Source organism: Nyctibius grandis, chromosome 1 (genome assembly GCF_013368605.1).
Source record: "Nyctibius grandis isolate bNycGra1 chromosome 1, bNycGra1.pri, whole genome shotgun sequence".
Taxonomy (NCBI): Eukaryota; Metazoa; Chordata; class Aves; order Nyctibiiformes; family Nyctibiidae; genus Nyctibius; species Nyctibius grandis.
This window is the reverse complement of record NC_090658.1, coordinates 132335779-132354494: the sequence shown is the minus strand read 5'-3', so window position 1 is coordinate 132354494 and position 18716 is coordinate 132335779. Positions and strand designations below refer to the sequence as shown.

General features: G+C 55.0%; 1 protein-coding gene across 1 annotated transcript; it reads right to left on the bottom strand.

The window, feature by feature from the left end:
* Positions 1-319: 319 nt before the first annotated feature.
* LOC137661291 (fibrinogen-like protein 1) lies at positions 320-10934 on the bottom strand. Its single transcript, XM_068396791.1, has 6 exons — positions 10503-10934; positions 5739-5961; positions 4177-4314; positions 2381-2597; positions 996-1191; positions 320-466 (listed from the first exon to the last, which is right to left on the bottom strand). Exons 1-6 carry the CDS (start codon positions 10932-10934, stop codon positions 320-322), a joined length of 1353 nt encoding a protein of 450 aa, XP_068252892.1.
* Positions 10935-18716: the final 7782 nt, after the last annotated feature.

The window sequence follows — 18716 nt, the reverse complement described above, 5'->3', positions numbered from 1 at the left end:
CTCAAGCCTTGGGATGCCCAAGCCTGCCAAGGTCTGCTGCTACCCAGTGAAACAGCAAGCCACATGCCCTTCTTTGCAAAGCCCTTCTCAGCAATCACCTCCACATTTTTAGGAGAGCTCTCACCACCCAGACACTTGTTGAAGGTCTTGCCACCTCTGCTGTTGGTCCAATTCCCTCAAAAGCAAACAGGCACCAATAGACATGGTGGCTCTGTCCGTCCAGGATCTCCAGCACCAGTTTTTGCTCACAGCAAAGTATTTCCAGCCTTCTGCTCTCAATGTTCAATGTGAGGTGAAATGAAGAACATCCCAGGCTCCTTCATGGGGAGATGTGAGGCCGGAAAGTGCGTGGTCGAATCATCATGACCACCTTCCTCAGGGAGTAGTAGTCTGTGTCCTTCCATGAGTACCACACGATACCATCCGGCCCCAGCATCTTGCGGTTTTTAATGGAGTATCTGCCACCCTGTGGTGCAGAGAAAGAAGGATGGTCAGGCATGGGAAACGCACAGAAGCATCATCTGGATGGGAGCACTGCAAACCCGATTGCTCTGAAATACTGGAGCAAAGAGCTTAATAATGATGCGGTGAGAAGAGCACGTAAAGCCCAACATTTCTCCAATGGTCCCAATGGAGCTGGCATCCATCCGTCTCAGGCTGTGTGAGTCACCTGTACCACAAGTTTCCACCATGTGATCCCAAACCCCAGCGTGCAGAGGTGTCTCAATACTCGTATCTGGCCCATGGCACTGAAAATCTGGACTGCCTTGGTGCCCAGCACTCATTTTGTTCCCTCCCTGAAGAGCAGAGGCTGGTCAAGCCAAGAAGGACTGCTATGATGTGAGGACCAACAGCCTCCTCCCAGCCCTGGACCTTGTGTGCTAACATCTGCAATCTCATCCCTCCATTTTACCTGGTAGGACACCATGTTGAGGCTGGAGAAAAAGCACTGGTTGGAGAAAAAGCACTTTGTGTCCTCATCCATTCCACCCTACCTTGTAGTACACCCCGTTGAGGTTGGAGAAAAAGCACTGGTGGTACCACCAGCCTCCGTGGGAAATCTCAGCGCAGATGTTCCCCGAGTCGGGTGTGCTGAAGCTCCTCTTGTTGTGGTACCAGGCGAAGGAATCCTCCACCGTCCCGCTGAACCCGTCCACGTGCAGGCGGTAGTAGTTTTCCTCATCCTCAATTCTGCAAGCAACAAACGTGGGACTATTTAACGAGGAGTGTTGGAGTCTCCTTTCCAACCTGAATTCTGCATGCCTGGTGTGGACACCTAGCAATCATCGAACTGCTCTGGCCAGCCTCCCTGCTATGATTCATCACCTCTAAAAGCCAAAGATGGTGTATTTTTCGCTTCTGTGGGATGTGCATGATTTTGTCATGACTCAGGGCACTTGTTGTAGGGCTGAACTGGGCAGATCGTGACTCTAAAACCACAATAAAGGACTGTGGCAGCTTTGGCAAGACAACCCCTCTAATTACACGGTACCGCCTCCTCTCCTCTTCACCTCGACTGAGCTAATTAGTAATCTGCCCCACGGCTAGCAGAGGCTGAAGGTCACTGCCATTACATGTGACTTCTGCTGAGAAAAGTCAGGGTGACCATTCAGAGCACACATTTGCTAGTGGAGGATGCTCCACAGCACATTCAGGCAATGGGAGTTTTTTCCAGCAGTTTCAACAGTTTTGGGGTCTACTCAAAGCCCTCAAGCTTCAAATGTCCATAAGGTGCAGTGCGCCCTTGGACATCCTCCCACGGTGGATTACTCCACAGTCACTCACAAGGCATTTCCAGTAGAGACAAGGAAGGAGTTAATCTGGGACAGTCCAGACAGACTTGGTCACCGCTGATTAAGAAAGGATGTGGCTGATAGAAGCCATGAGTAAAGAGGGTAAAAATCACAACATGACTCCGAACCAGGTAGATGCTGGAGGACCTGCCCAGCAAGACCATGGGATTCAAAACCCTGGTTTTAGAACCTTAGAATCATAGAACTGGTTTGGTTGGAAAGGACCTTTAAGATCATCGAGTCCAACCGTTAACCTAACGTAGAGCTCAATAATTTTGGCAGAAAACATACCCCGAAGCAGCTGGGGACTGTCCATTGGGTCCTACAGCTCCCTTCTCCTGGGGCTGGGGATGCTGGCCACAGAAAAATGACACTGCACGTTCACTAGCTCACACTCAGGTTTCAACCTGGAGCAAAAATTGGTGGTCAGATCGGGTGGGGAAGAAAGCATAGACAGCCTGGGCCCAGCCTGAAAAGCTCTCTAGACAGACTCACTCTGACCTCAACTTGCTTCCCATGCCTGAAGGTCTCCTGACATTGAACCAGTTGCATCTATGAGAACCAGGGAAGGGCTTCCTGCTTTCTACCTGAAGACCTGGTAGAAGGCGTGCTTGTGCTTGTTGTTCCAGTCCTCCAGGTCGATGCGCAGAGAGTAGTCGCCTTGGCTCGTCATCTTATGGATGTTCTCGTTGCCCAGCCAGAACTCGCCGTTGAGGTCCCCAAAGCCCTCCTTGTACTCCTTCCAGGTCCGGTTGAAGTCAACTGAGCCATCCTGACGCCTCTGGATGACTGTCCAGCCCCCACCTGCCAGGAGAGAGATAACGTAAAATGGGAGTCTCCAGGTAGAATCTAGGGGGTCCCAGACAGACCCCTTAGTGGTGTCACCTCTGAGGATCCATCTGCAGCTCAGCAAGGTGTCTCCTTGTCATGCCTCCTCCCACTAAGTGGTAAAATACAGCGTTGGTTGCTGCACAGGGATAAAATGTGATGCCCATCATAGCTCACGGAAAAGGGGTCCCATGTTGGTTTGTGATGATGCTCCCCTGTTGACTGTCCCAGATCTTAAGGTGGTTTTAAATAAGAGGGAGATGGTGGGTTTTGGGAGGCAAATGTTTTGGGACTGGAACGAAGTAGAGATCCTGGAGTTTGGAGATTGTTATGTACTGTTCCTGCAGCACCACAGAGGCACAGGAGCCCTCCCAGTATTGTCTCACTGTCTCCATCTGCTCTCCCATCTGTCCAAATCCATCTCTCCTCTCATTTTATTCCGATATTGTAAGCTTAGGGGGGCAGACAGGGGACTGGGGCCATCTTTTTATTTGCTGTTTGTACAGCCTGTCACTCTACAGCATCCAAGATTGTGTTGATGGTCATGCAAATAACAGTAATGACATAACAGAGCCTACATTATCTGGAGAGCCTGTTTCTTAATGACTACATGCATCCCAAGGCTGCCACCACCTGTAGATCCTCCAATAAGTAAGATGCCTACATGTGGGGAGCTGAAGCTGATGAGACACATCCATCCAGGCTGGAGTAGATCCATGGGGGAAGGGGCTGACAATCCACTGCTCCATTTCCCTGACGAATGCCATTATTCTTCCAAAACTAAAGTTTTGCAAACTGATTTTGTGAGTAAGTTTGTGCCTTGGGAGGACAGCAGTGAGCTCCATATGGATATTTAGACAGCAAGGGTGGGGGAAGTCACCTGCTCCCTCATTTGCACTCCAAAATACCTGTGGGAGAGGATCTACCTCCCCCCTCCTCAATTCAGCACAGCTACAACTAGTGATTGCCCACACATAGCCCTCAACTACCCAGAAACACTCCACAGAATCAAACAGGTTGGCAGAGCCCTCTGAGATCATCAAGTCCAACCGTTGCCCTGACACCACCATGTCAACGAGACCATGGCACTAAGTGCCATGTCCAGTCTTTTCTTAAAGCCCTCCAGAGATGGTGACTCCACCACCTCCCTGGGTAGCCCATTCCAATGTCTAATGACCCTTTCTGAAAAGAAAGATACCCCCAGTGACCAGCTGCTACTCCAGAAGGGCTTCTCTTTCCCTAAGCCCTGTGTCATATCCACTAGTGTGTTGTAAATATCTTGGATGCATGAGGACATCTCAAAGAGCACTAAACGCCTCTACTTAAGCAACCAAATTCCATCCATAATGTCTGGTTTGAACTATTCATCCAAACCCCTTCTACACTACCAGAGAGAACGAGTCCTCTGCCCTTGGAGAAGAGCCCTTCTGAAGATGCTGCTCTCACTGACTATAAAGTAGCCTCAGAATAACTCAGATACAAGATACAACTCTCAGGTTAGACAAATCCCATCCAAAGCTCTGCTGGAAGATGTTGTAGGTGGCTCCTGCAGTACCTTCGGTGTCCATCTCACACAGCACTTCGATAGGCGTCCCTCCAACCGAGGGCATGATGCTGTAGACCCCAGACCGCCGGAGCCCGTTGTAGTGAACGGAAGCACAATCGATGGGGCAGTTCTTGGCGTGCTTCACCTCTGAGGAGAGAGCAGAGAAACACGGTGTGTAGTGCACAGCGTGGAGGAAGGGGTGGGCAACCAAAACCAGTAGGGTTTTCATGCAATCTTAATCGTTCAAGAAAAGTCTGGACATGGCACTTAGTGCCATGGTCTAGTTGACAGGGTGGTGTCAGGGCAATGGTTGGACTCGATGATCCCAGAGGGCTCTTCCAACCTGGTTGATCCTGTGATTCTGTGAATCATGGAATCATTTGGGTTGGAAAGGATCTCTAAGATCATCAAGTCCAACCATTAACCCAGCACTGCCAAGGCCACCACTAACTCATGTCCCTCAGCACCACATCTACACGGCTTTTAAATCCCCCCAGGGATGGGGACTCCACCACTGCCCTGGGCAGCCTGTGCCAGCGCTTGACAACCCTTTCCATGAAGAAATTGTCCCTGATCTCCAATCTAAACCTCCCCTGGAGCAATGGTCAGTGTAGATAACAGAGGCAGGTTTTTCTTCTCCAAAACTGCGGCTGTGGGTTTTGTCTTACAAGGAAAGGGGATCAAAGTCATTCTGGAGAACCTAAAGGAGTTTTTAGCTGGGATATGTCAGGTGGGATTTATTTCGCCTGGCACCAGCCATCTATACTTCAGGCAGCCAGAGACATTGCAGTCCTGGGAAGGAAAGCACTGTGAGGTTGCACGCCATAATTCACAGAATCACAGAATCAATGAGGTTGGCAGAGCCCTCTGGGATCATCGAGTCCAACCATTGCCCTGACACCACCATGGCAACTAGACCCTGGCACTAAGGGCCATGTCCAGGCTTTTCTTAAACCCCTCCAGAGATGGTGACTCCACCACCTCCCTGGGCAGCCCCTTCCAATGGCTAATGACCCTTGCTGAGAAGAAATGCTTCCTCATGTCCAACCTGACCCTCCCCTGGCCAAGCTTGAGGCTGTGTCCTCTTGTCCTATCGCTGGTTGCCCGGGAGAAGAGGCCGACTCCCACTGTGCTACAACCTCCCTTCAGGTAGTTGTAGACTGCACTAAGGTCACCTCTGAGCCACTTTGCTGCCCCTGCCTATCCAGTTGCTCTGGATTTTGGGATACGGACTGCAGGTGGGGTGATGGTGGCAGCAAGGCCAACCTGCTTGTCAGAGCCTAAGCTGGTCCTCACGAGCATCTCACACCCTCCATGGAGAGAAAAAAGAGCCACCGAGGGACAGGACCCCTCTCCTAGACAACATGGAAGCCACCCCCAGAGGTGTCCATTGCTCTGAGGAGCCCATCTGGATGCCTCAGAAAGGCAGGTTGGGTGAGATGAGACTCCTGGCCAACGCAAAGGGGATTTCAAGCAGTTTTCCCACATGCTTTTCCTTCAGCCCCCCTCGAGAGAGGTCGTAAGGGCAAAGCATCCCCTCCCAGCCAGCCCCAGCAGCTCCCCATCATCACCTGGCTGGTGCACCTCCTCCTGCAGCCTGATCTCGGCGGGGCCGAGGCAGGTGGGGTTGCGCCAGGCCCAGTCGGTCAGGACGGAGATGTTGTTTAGCTGCGCCTGCATGTCGTAGAGCAGCGTGGCCTGGATGTGCTGCAGGGTGCTGACCTCGCTGTAGCGATGCTCCAGGTCTTGCACCCGCTGGGCCAGGCTGCGGTTCCGGCCGGCTGCCTCCTCGTGCTGCAGTCAGGGAGAAAGGTGGGGTGGAGGAGGGGGAGGGTTAGATTGGAGATCAGGGACAATTTCTTCATGGAAAGGGTTGTCAAGCACTGGCACAGGCTGCCCAGGGCAGTGGTGGAGTCCCCATCCCTGGGGGGATTTAAAAGCCGTGTAGATGTGGTGCTGAGGGACATGGGTTAGTGGTGGCCTTGGCAGTGCTGGGGTAACGGTTGGACTCGATGGTCTTAAAGGTCCTTTCCAACCAAAACCATTCTGTGACCCTATGGAGGGGATGCCTGGGGACAGTCACAGAGGTGGGGGCATGGCCCCAGGACCCCGCAAGGATGGGCAGGCAGGAGAGCAAGAGAGTAGAGGAGTGCTTGCTGTGTGCACCCCATGGAGACCAAGGACCCCAAGGATGGCGCCTGCATCCTCATCCTCACCCTGCAACCCTGCACCAGCCCCCAGCCCACTGTGGGAGCCACAGGGATATCCCCAGGTTCTGGTGCATGCACAAGCAAGATGGGGCTGCAAGAGCAAGGTGAGCATATAGAGTCCCTCTCCAAACACCGTTCAGGCTGCAATCCATTGCAACATGGTTCTACAAGGCCAAGTGCAAGGTCCTGCACGTGGGTCGGGGCAATCCCAAGCACAAACACAGGCTGGGCGGAGAATGGCTGGAGAGCAGCCCTCAGGAGAAGGACTTGGGGTGATGGGTGACGAGAAGCTCACCATGAGCCGGCAACGTGCGCTGGCAGCCCAGAAAGCCAACGGTGTCCTGGGCTGCATCCCCAGCAGCGTGGCCAGCAGGGCGAGGGAGGGGATTCTGCCCCTCTGCTCAGCTCTCGGGAGACCCCCCTGCAGTGCTGCGTCCAGCTCTGGGGCCCAACAGAAGAAGGACACGGAGCTGTTGGAGCGAGTCCAGAGGAGGCCACGGAGATGCTCAGAGGGCTGGAGCCCCTCTGCTCTGGAGACAGGCTGAGAGAGCTGGGGCTGTTCAGCCTGGAGAAGAGAAGGCTCCGGGGAGACCTTCTAGCACCTTCCAGTACCTGAAGGGGCTACAGGAAAGCTGGAGAGGGGCTTTTTACAAGGGCATGGAGTGACAGGACGAGGGGGAACGGTTTTAAACTGAAAGAGGGGAGATTGAGATGAGATGTGAGGAAGAAATTCTTTGCTGTGAGGGTGGTGAGAGCCTGGCCCAGGTTGCCCAGAGCAGCTGTGGCTGCCCCCTCCCTGGCAGTGTTCAAGGGCAGGCTGGATGGGGCTTGGAGCAACCTGGTCTGGTGGAAGGTGTCCTGCAAACAGCAGTGACCACATCCATGCTATGCAAGGAGCGGGTGTGATACAGGACCACAACCCCTTTTATGACCTTTTTGCTGCTTGTTTTTAGGACAACCAGTCTCTGATCCTACGTAAAAGATAAGCACAAGCTGAGTGGAGATGCCACAGCTCATAGCAGCACCCACCAAACATGTCACCCACCAGACATGCTCGCCTCTCCTGTTCAGTGCTCCCTGTCCATTAGATGGCAGAGCAGCCTTCAACAGCACCTCCAAACCCCCACAGCAGCCTGGGAACCCCCCTTCCCTCCCCTGGGCAGTGAAAATGCTCCCCAGTCCCTCCCCAGGGTCCGGCAATCCTAGGACCCCACCTGCACTGGAGGGATGCTGGTTCTCCACCAGCACTGCCCTTCCTTGTCCCCTGCTGGGGACATCTCCTCTTCCATCACCCACTTGGCATCACTGCCCTGAGCTCACAAGCCATCCCAAGACCCTGAAAATGAACGAGTTTATATTCTCACCTCTCTGTCCCCAACATCAGGGGCAAATCAGGATTTTCAGGTGTCCGTGCAAACGTGTGACTTAAGAAATGTCCCTGGGGACACAGAGATCTGGCACTTGGCTCATCACTGCCTGCTAAACCGCAGTGGTGGGGGATCTCCCTCAGCTGGAAGGGGTCTGCGTGCCCAGAGCATGTTACTCAGTGCCATGGTCTAGTTGCCATGGTGGTGTCAGGGCAATGGTTGGACTCGATGATCCCAGAGGGCTCTGCCAACCTCAGTGATGCTGTGATTGATTCTGTGATGTTTTCTTCCCTTCCAGCTGCTCCCAGGACCCGGCTCACACCTCGGTCCCAGTTCCTGCCAGGACAGGTCTCAGTTTGCTGTTCCCAGGAGATGGCATCACCACCGATGGGTTATTGTACCCATAACTACGGGCAGCTCTGTAATATCCTTCCAGATGCCACTTAAGCATTGCCCTGTCCCAAAATCCAGAGCAGCTGGACAGGCAGGGGCAGCAAAGTGGGAATTAAGGCACGCAACGACACGGTGCTTTCCTTCTCAGGACTGCAACATCTCCAGCTCCACCATAAATCAGCCGCCCCCCCACCTGCTCTGCGAGCTGTGACTGATACAGGCATCTTCCAGCTCCCTTCACCCACGCATCAGCTCTCCGAGTAAACCCCATGATGTTTTCTCCCAGACAGTCCCCTCCTCCATGGTTGATACCTTATTTTTCCTGCTCCTGATCAAAACCAGCACAGCCAGACCACCGCGCCGGTGCTCTGATGCCTCTCCCTTCCCCACATCCCCCTGCTCCGGTGGCACCAGGGATGTGATTTTGCACAACAGGGTCCTGCTCTGTGCTTGCCCCAGCCCTCCAAATGCAATAGGACTGCAAATGCACAGGGAGGGCTGGTTGAGGGGGTTCCTTTTGCTCCCTAAATTGAGCTGGAAGGAGGGAAGCATGGCAGAGATGGGGTCAACCTATCTGACCCAACTTGGGTTGGGTCACGGGGTTGGTTTGGAAGGGGCTGCCCAGGGAGGTGGTGGAGTCACCATCTGTGGAGGGGTTTAAGAAAAGCCTGGACATGGCACTTAGTGCCATGGTCTGGTTGCCATGGTGGTGTCAGGGCAATGGTTGGACTCGATGAGCCCAGAGGGCTCTGCCAACCTCATTGATTCTGTGATTCTGATTCTGGGTGTCCCTGTTAGCCCGAGAGGAGCCGTGACCTGGAAGAGCCTGTTGCTCTCACTCAGCTCAGAGAAGGATGCTGAGCTCAGACAGACGCCTCTGCTTGGACAAGCAAGCCCACGCTGAGAAATAACTGACACCAAACCCCAGGGAGGCCAACCAGCAGCAGACGGGGCTGATTTATGAAGACGGATTAAGGGAGCAACAGCTCCTCAGGGTGAGGAACAGAGGCTTGCTCCAAGAGGTTGCTCCAAGCCCCATCCAACCTGGCCTTGAACACTGCCAGGGAGGGGGCAGCCACAGCTGCTCTGGGCAACCTGGGCCAGGCTCTCACCACCTTCACAGTAAAGAATTTCTTCCTTCAGGTACTGGAAGGTGCTAGAAGGTCTCCCCGGAGCCTTCTCCTCTCCAGGCTGAACAGCCCCAGCTCTCTCAGCCTGTCTCCAGAGCAGAGGGGCTCCAGCCCTCTGAGCATCTCCGTGGCCTCCTCTGGACTCGCTCCAACAGCTCCGTGTCCTTCTGTTGGGGCCCCAGAGCTGGACGCAGCACCGCAGGGGGGGTCTCACGAGAGAAGAGTAAAGGGGCAGATGGATGTGGGAAGTCAGGATACCGACCCAGCATGTCCCAGTGCAAGTGCAAGGAGAAACTGGGAGAGGAGCACTCAACCAGCCCTAGAGCCTTCAGCACGGCCTCACTCTCCCCGTGTTGCTGCTCGAAGGAGGCTTTCCAGACAGGGAGCCCAAGGGCGAGGGTGAAAGGAAGCTGAACAGAGAATAAATCACTCCCAGAGCTGGACCGTATCAGACCCCATCTCCTCCAAGTGCAAAGACAAGGGTGCTATTCACCCAGCGATCTCGGGGGTCTTCCAGCTGGCACCAGTAGATTGCTGCTGGTTCTTCTGTGCATCTCAACAGCCCAGTGAGACGTCTTAGCTGGGAAGGGACTCCTACAGCCAGCAAAAACACACCGTGCTCCTGGTCACAGCCCTGTGCAAGCTGCTGGTTGCCGCTGCTGACAGCCAAGCCAAGTGTTTGCCAGGCAAAGCCATGGAGCAGCGCCAAACATCTGAGAGCTTCAGAGGTGCCAAACAAAGTTGGAAAAAATATATCAGTGTGAAGATTCAGGCTACGGGGCTGGTGAATGGAGCTGGGGTGAGATGAACACTAGAAAGGAGACTGTAGGAAGGGTGTCGTGGGCTGGAGGTCAGGGCTTCTCCTGCTCAGCCGTGGTCATCAGAGATGTGGTCCTTCACTGGCCACCCAAACCTCCAGGTCTAGCCTGGGATCCCGCTATGGGCAATGGGATGGATCAGCAACCCCTCCTAGGCAGGCTCGAAGGTGGAGGAGAGAGCACAGATAAAATGCCAAAGGGTTTGTGGCTAAAGTTAAGACAGATTAGCCCTGGAAGCCTCCTGAGCTGTCACAGTGGGAGCAGCTGGGGTTTACTGGATAGCCCAGCCCATGGTCAGAACACCACCATGTGCTTCACGGCGTGTCCTCCCCTTGCAACTGCTGGGAGCAGGAAGGGACCATGGGGAGGAACTGTGGGCACCCGCACGGAGGGGCTCTGCAAAGGGCATCCCTTTACCTGGAGCTCGAGGACTTGGATGTGGTGCCGGTGGCTCCTCAGCTCCTCTTGCAGCTCCAAGATCAGGTCCCGCAGCTCCAGGATCTGCTGCTTGCGTTCCTCGTTCTCATGGAGCCAGTAGGACACCTCATCAGTGCAACGAAACATGTCCGGGCACCGCTGCTCGTCCCCCTGCGGCAGCGTGGCCACGATCTTACAGCGGCCGTTGGGCAGCAGCTGGTTGCTGTACTCTCCACACTGGATCAGGCCCGTGCCCTCCTGGGGACCCTCATGGTCTCTGTACGCCGCGGGAAGGGATTTCTGCAGCGAGGGTCTGCTCAGCGTGGCCATGAGGATGAGGGCCAGCAAACCCGCCCTGGCAGAGACAGTGCTGGGACCGACCTCCATCAGGCAGGTGAGGATGGTCCCCAGGGATGACCCCACGTGTCTCATCATCAAACACCGTGGGGGAGAAAGGTGGAAACCCCCAGGGCATAACACTGGGTCTTCTCCTGAAAGCTAGATGGTGAGGATGCAGCTATGTGGGAACAGAGCATCAGCAGGGATCCCAGAGCTGCCACCAAGGGGGTCACTGCAGGCAGGGGACACCTCTGTCTCCACAGAGCATCCTCCCTGGTGTCATCCCTTGGCCATCAAGATGGGACCAGCTCTGGTGGGAGCTCCTCTGCTCTCCTGGCCAGGCTCTACCAGCTTCATGGGCTGTGTTTCCCCTCCTGCAGAGCTGCTGGTTGGCTTGGAGGGCGCTGAGGTCTGGCTGGGGGTGGTCAGCCCCTCGGGCAGGGCTTGCTGCCCATGTAGGACTGTGCACGGGAAGGAGCTGGCTCCTCTGGATGGGGCATCCCGTTACATCGTCGCTCCCTGAAATGGGAACCAGAGCAAGGAGACAGATGATGGAGAGGATGGAGGAGCAACCAACCCTCCCCACCATGCTGCCCACCCACAGCAAACTGACAGGTCCCACACCTTCCCTGGCCTCCTCCAGCCATCCCCACGGCCCAGGGACCCAGGGACACAGGGCACGGATTTGGCATTCTCTCCATGTCCCTGTGTGTGACTTCTTCTTGGCAGGTGTGACTATAAATGGAGATATCAAGTGGCCATCTACGTGGGGAGCCCAGACCACCAACCCACCCTTGGGCAGGGTTAGACCACCAACCCATCCCAGGGGCAGTCTGGATGGACCCTGGCTGTGGGTTGATTGTCCCACATGGGCTCAGGTCCAAGGGGGGATGGAGGGATGGTGGCCTGGCCACCACCGGGTGAGACAAATACGCAACTCGGACCCTTTTTACCCAGAGAAATGGGGCTCCCCTTGCAGCCAGAGCTGCCCTCCAATCCTGCCTGACACTGGGGCTCCCCACCACAGCATCGTGTTCCTGAGCTTTCTCCTGACCAAAAGCCATCCCCATCCCACTCCAGTGAGGATGAGGAACTGGGAGGGATGCCACAACTCCCCAGCACCACCCCAGCTCCCAGCAAGCAGCACCCCAGCTCCCAACGTACCTTCAGAAGTCCTGGTCAGGCTCTGCGGCGGCGAGAGCAGAGAGCAGCGAGCGTTGACTGGCCAGGAGGAGCGGGGTGTGATTTAGGGGACACTAAATGCTTATTCCCCCTGATCCTATCACGGCACTATAAATAGGGCCAAGAGAGCCGCCAGTCTCAGACGACGCACGGGAGGGAGGAGCGCGGGTCCCGGCGTGACCTTATCAGCGCACGGGGGATTAAGCTGGTGCTTTGGCAGGAGGGTATGGCTCCCCCTCGCCTAGAAACCCCCTGTCCCACCCCGGGGATGTGGTTTGGGGAGAGGGAAGGTTCATCCGGCATGCAGCGACCTGCCCCATCCCAGCAGTTTTGGGGGGAGAGCTTCCCAACCTGGCCATGGACGGGGGCTCAGGGCAGGGAACAGCTGTCATTTATTTTATTCACTAGCCCAGGGCTTCCTCTTTGCTTCTGCAAGGGAGTAATGTCAACAGGTTTGCTTAATTACATATGCTAATCATTCAGCTGTAGGAATGCGAGCTGAAACCAGAGATTTCCATATTGGACAAAACTGTTGGGTTTTCTTCCCTTAATGTAAAGAGTTTCCAGATGATGTTCCCGGACTGATTCCCACAAAGGAGATGATCAAACCAGCTCAGATGGCCTCCAAAAACAGAGGAACCTCCCAGAGAAGGGGAGTTTCACTCGTAAACGTTCGCTTGGGTCGTGGAAGGCGCTGAACCTCACCAGTCCTCCAGCTTGGAGGAGAAGGGACCCCAGCAGCAAGTCTCTCGTGTGAGCAGAGCCTGCCCCAAGCTCACGCACCCTAATGAACAGAGAGCAACCAGCCCAGGCAGGGAGCAGGTCACCCCAGCTCCCCCCAGCCAGGAGGACCTCCTGAGGGCACCTCATCTCGCTGGGGCAGGGAGCTTGATTGCTCTGAAAATCACATCTCCTCGCACACACTACCTTCAGCTAAGCTGCCCTCACACTTTCAAGCGTGGCTGCACTTTGCTTCAACAACCACTTGTGGGAGAGAAGAATAAGGCTGAAGTATCCTCCTTGGAGCTGGCAGGAGCTGTGCCAGCCCAGCACAGTAAAACAGCCCACTGGGCAAAGCAGTGGGGAGAGGGACCCTGAGATCAGCCCGCAAAGCTCTGCCATGAGGGACAGCAAGAGAAGTGCTGCGTGAAGGGACACCATGGGCAAAGGAGGGGAAAATGGGGCTGGGAGCAGGGGGAAGCTAGAAAAAGGTCATTGTGGGGAAGGGAGGAGTGGTGGTCCATGTGGTGGACATGATGGATGTGAAGACCTTTTGGTGCTGACACTCCTCTTTGGGCTGGATCCCACCGCTGAACCAGCAAACCCCACTCCACCACCACAAGGGTTGTTCCTCTAGTCAGACATAGACATGTACCCTCCAGGCTTGTCCTGAGCCACCCCACGGTCCATGGAGAGAAAAAGGGTGTGATGGTAGATACTGGCATGACTATGAGTTGCATCTCATCGTTGTATGGGGGATGATCGGGGCAGGGGACCGAGGGGAACATCTCGCTCTTGAATCCCAGCCAAGAGCTCCTTCAGCACGATTAGCTAAAGACCATTTTCCTTTATTGCACATGAGTGGACAGACATTTAATGTGCTTGTCTACAATGAAATCCATTATCCTTGTCTTTCACAGAGGCCCTACAGTTCTGATTCCCCCTTTTCATGGCCGGAGGTGTGAGGGAGAGGAGATGGAGGAGGGATGGGGCCAGGTACAGCCAGGCCCTTTGTGCAACCACTCAGGAGGCACTCTCCCCGTAAATGTTTGGGCTCCTAAATGGATCTGACCTCCCCTCCTCCAGCCCCTTTCCCTTTCATTTTCTTTTGCCCATTATTCTTGGGGAAAAAAAAAAAACAACCCAACCCTCGTCTGGATCATTAGCGTCAGAGGCGGAGACGGGCGCCAAGTGCCACGTGGAAGAGGGGACCGTACGTTTCATTCAATGCCCCTCGAGTGGCATTTCGCTCAAGGCTGCTCCTTCACAAAGGGAGATGTGAAAATGGTCCCCGACGGCGGCTCGCCACCCGCCGCCCCGATGGGGCTCGATGCAGAGCTGCCTCTTCAGGGAGACAAAGCGCGGCCATTTCTCCTGCCTTCCATTGATGTCTGAGTTGTTTGGGGAGCATTTAGCGAGGAGGGGAGAGGGGAGGGGGGGGGGAATTCAATGAGAGAGCCTGGGCGATGCTAATAGAGATAACGGCTCTGGAAGGCTCAAGGTTGAGTGCTCGGCATTTGGTCTGCCCGTCTTCGGCATCCTTCCCTGCTCTTCATTAGACATTGGGGTCATTAGACATTCGACACAGGGTCATTAGCCATTGGAAGGGGCTGCCCAGGGAGGTGGTGGAGTCACCATCTCTGGAGGGGTTTAAGAAAAGACTGGACATGGCACTTAGTGCCCTGGTTTAGTTGCCATGGTGGTGTCAGGGCAATGGTTGGACTCGATGATCCCAGAGGGCTCTTCCAACCTGATTGATTCTGTGATTCTGTTTGGGGGGACATCAGCTACAACCCCTCCAGCGGCCTGGGATTAATTGAAGCCAATACCAAGAACCCCAGGTACCTCTTGGCCAACTCTTTCCAAAGTCATAGGTGCAGATGACACCACCCTGCTGGGGAGTAACTGTTGCTGAGCATCCATTGCCCCAGCGTGCTCTGAAGAGCAGCACCGTGAAGCCTGGGCCACCACCATCCGCCCCTGCCACGAGCATGTCTTCTTCTGCTTCCTCCCAAATGCAGGAGGGCACAACTTTTCCATGAGCATCCCAAATCCCACTCCATCTGCTCCCCACTGTAGCTTCTGGAGGAGATGAGGTCCCCACCACAATCACCCACGTGCTGCAGCTTCTCTGCTGCTCAACGAGCCTGTGGCCAGCTTTCAACAGCTCACACGCCCTCAGTGTGCGTCTCTCTTTGAGGGAGAAATGTCAAAACCCACAATGCTTCTACAGTTCTTGTTCCTGCCCAATGGAGTGAAGAGAACCCACAGGTATCCCTGGATAACTCTCCATCCCTGACCCTGCCTTGGTCTCCTGGAGGAAAGGACAAACTAACCCAGCTCTACCTACCCCAGCCTCTTAGAATTGCAATGATCCAAATCAGCTCCCACCACAAACACCAATAATCAGTGATTTGCTATAAAATAATCAGCAGTAAGAGGTGGTTCAGAGCTTCCTGAAGACCAGGGAGCCCCAAAATCAGAGTAAACTTTAGTGCTGCTCCACAAAAGCTGTACCTTGAGGTACAGGGGCTGTGGGTTTCCAGGGCTCATGATCTCCTCCAGCCCTAAGCCCTGGATATAAAACTGCCCCAGGATGTCCTGTCCTGGGTAACCCCTGCCCAGGATGGGTAAGGGGGGTCGGGTACATCAGATGGAGATTTAGGGTCCAGCTGGAGCTGAGGACCTGCTTGTGCTCAGGAAGGCACCGCAGGTCTCAGGGTTGCTTTGGGATCCTTCAGGGATCTGGCAGTGCCCAGGGGCTTTGCTAAGAGCCTTCGCCCTTCATCCTTCATCCTTTATCCTTCATCCTTCCCAACAGCACCAGCCCTGGGCAGAGGCAGCGTCCCGAAGGGGCAAGCGAGGCTGCTCGCACCCCTCGGGGCTGCTCCTCTCTTGGCTCCCTGAAGCCCCCAAGCCCCCCTCCCAACCTCTCTTCCCTCCTGCAATTTGAACATGTGATTTAAGGAGAGCTGAAGCTGCAGAAAGGAGGAAAATAAGACACGGTTGAGCATCACTAGGGCTGGAGAAGTGTCTGGGGGCAGTTCTCCTCTTGCTGGATCCCGAAACGCAGCGTGAGCTCTGGGTTACAGGATGAAGTCCCTGCTGGGCTCCTAAACCCTGCTGAAGCTGGTTTCCCTCCTAAGAAGCTGTAATCCCTCTTAGGGGCACGGGCAGTAATCAGGGATTTGGCTGTGAGCGTGCAAATGTGTGTGTGCGCAGCGTGTGCGTGTGTCTGCGTGTCCAAACTGGCTCAAAAAGGGAAGAAAAGCAGCAGGAATGAGGAAGGAAAAGGCTGAACTGGACAATTTTGGGTTCCTGACCCCACCTCCCCTGTTGCCCCAGGGATGGCTCTGCCCTGGGTCGGTGCTGGGCAGGAGGGGGTGATCCGGTCCCCACCCTGGAGGGAGGGCAGGATTTATCCCCAGTACTTTTAGCCAGCCAAAAGTCAGGCAGCTCCTCCCAGTCCATGGTCTGGGCTGGCTCTGCTGTCACTGGAGAAGGAGCCACATCCTGGGGGGGACCTCTGTGTCCTCGGATGGGTGGCAGGGAGCCGGGCAGCAGGAATGTCACTCTGTGGGGACAGGACACCCCCTCGAGAGGGTCATGGCTGTGCCCCTAACCCAGCCAGGGAATCACCAACCCAATTCTTCCAGCCCAGAAAACAGGACAATTTCCAAATCCAGGGGCTGAAATGAGATGAATCCCATGCAATGCCCTGTCCACCCCCGATGGCTGCTCGCATTCCCAGCTGGAGAGGCAGCTGCCCTCTTCCTACCCTCCCTGACTGCTCTGAGAGGTTTCAAGACAGTCCACAACCAAGAGAGCTGAGCCTTCGTGGTGAAAATGGACTTGTTCCTACCTAAGCCATAATTCCCTGCTGGGGGTTACAGCCTCAAAGCCCCGTGGCCATCTCGCTGCTCCTACAGCACATGCCTGGTGGTACCTGGTGATGCCCTGATGATACCTGGTGATGTCCTGGTGATGCCCTGATGATGTCTGATGATGCCCTGGTGATACCTGGTGATGCCCTGATGATGCCTGGTAATGCCCTGATGATGCCTGGTGATGCCCTGGTGATACCTGGTGGTATCTGGTGGTGCCCTGATGATGCCTGGTGATGCCTGGTGGTGCCCTGATGTTGTGTTTCTGGCATCCTGGTGAGGAAAATCTGGCACACATGAGAAAACCAGGTGCACTGGAGAATGGTCACGGTGGTATTTGTCCAATCACTGTTGTCCAAGGAGATTAGTGTTGAGGGGCAAAAGGAGGACAAACAAAGGTTGTAATCTGCTGGGCTCATCTGCCAGAAGATCAGCAATTATTTCTGCAGCCGAGAGCCTCCTCTGAGCCAGCTTGGTCCTGGGACCAAGCCATCACCTTGGTCCCTTGGAGGGCTCCAGGAGAAAGACAGGAATCAAGCCTCAGCCCTTCAGGGGAGCTCAAGTCTGCTCAGTTGTGATGGCCAAGATGAGTCTGGCTCCAACTTCCCAAAGCCATGGAAAATCAAACTGCAGTCTCCTGTCATAATCGCTAAAGGGATCAAGATGGAGCTGCAGGACAGGGCTTCCCTGAAAGGATTTGGCCAGTTGGCTGAATTTGCTGGCTGGAAAAATCACGATGAGAGAGATGAGGGGATTCTGGAGGTGCCAGAACAGGTTGCCATTTTCCAGCCTATCAATATTTGGGGAAATTCATCCACAACAGGGGATAAATGTGCCAAGAGGTGCTCAAGACTAGTGCACAAACCAACTCCTTCCCTAGACAGAAAACTCAGCGGCCTCAGCTGCACGTCCCAAATGCCAAGCTGATTTTCAAAGGAGACTTTGAGAGAGCAAGTGCTCTCGTTCCCTCACCTGCTCTCACAGGCTGCCTCGCTGCAGCGTCTTTCGGGGTCATGCACACCCTTTCCCAGGGGCAGACAGCCTTTCTCCCAGTGTCTTTGGCTCTGCTCACCAGCTACGTCTGCACCAAGGCCAGATGCTGCCTGGGAGAACCCCCAGGCATTGCACCATGGCAACCCAAGACCCCTTCACTCCAGCCAAGCTCCCTGAGGCTCCAGGTCTCCATCACAGAACCACAGAATGGTTAAGGGTTGGAAGGGACCTCTGGAGATCATCCAGTCCAACCCCTGCCAAAGCAGGGTCACCCAGAGCACGTTGCACAGGGTCGTGTCCAGGCGGGTTTGAATATCTCCAGAGAAGGAGACTCCCCCCTCCCTGGGCAGCCTGTGCCAGGGCTCTGGCACCCTCACACCAAAGAAGTTCCTCCTCATATTCAGATGGAACTTCCCATGTTTCAGCTTGTGCCCGTTGCCCCTTGTCCTGTCGCTGGGCACCACTGAGAAGAGTCTGGCCCCATCACCTTGACATCCCCCCTGAGGTATCTGTGAGCATTGATAAGATCCCCCCTCAGTCTGCTCTTCTCCAGCTGAACAGCCCCAGCTCCCTCAGCCTCTCCTCGCAGCAGAGATGCTCCAGCCCTCTGACCATCTCCGTACCCCTCCGCTGGACTCTCTCCAGTAGCTCCTGGTCTTTCTTGAACTGGGTGGCCCAGAACTGATCACACTCTGCTTGGTGCAAAACCGGTGCCCCACACCCTGTCTTGGTGCGAGATGTGCAGCTGGTACCCACCAGAGCATCACTTCTAAGGGAGATCAGGGTCATGAAGGATGATCAGGAGCTGCTAAGCAAGGCAGGTGTCCTCTCAGACACTTGTGCCACTGGAAATGCTGCTCTGATACTGAAAAGCGAGGCATTTCTTCACATAGCGTGGAGATGGGCTGTGCAGCTCCCAGCCAAGGGATGCTGTAGGTGCTGAAAGTCGATTGGCTTGAAGAGGACACTGGAAAGGACCATGAAAAAGAAATCCATGAAGGGCTATTAAACATCGTGATTGCTCTGGGCGTACGCTGCTTCTCAGCCTCTCCTAACGAGCACAAGCTGCTGCAGTGAAGATGTGCCCTTCACCAGG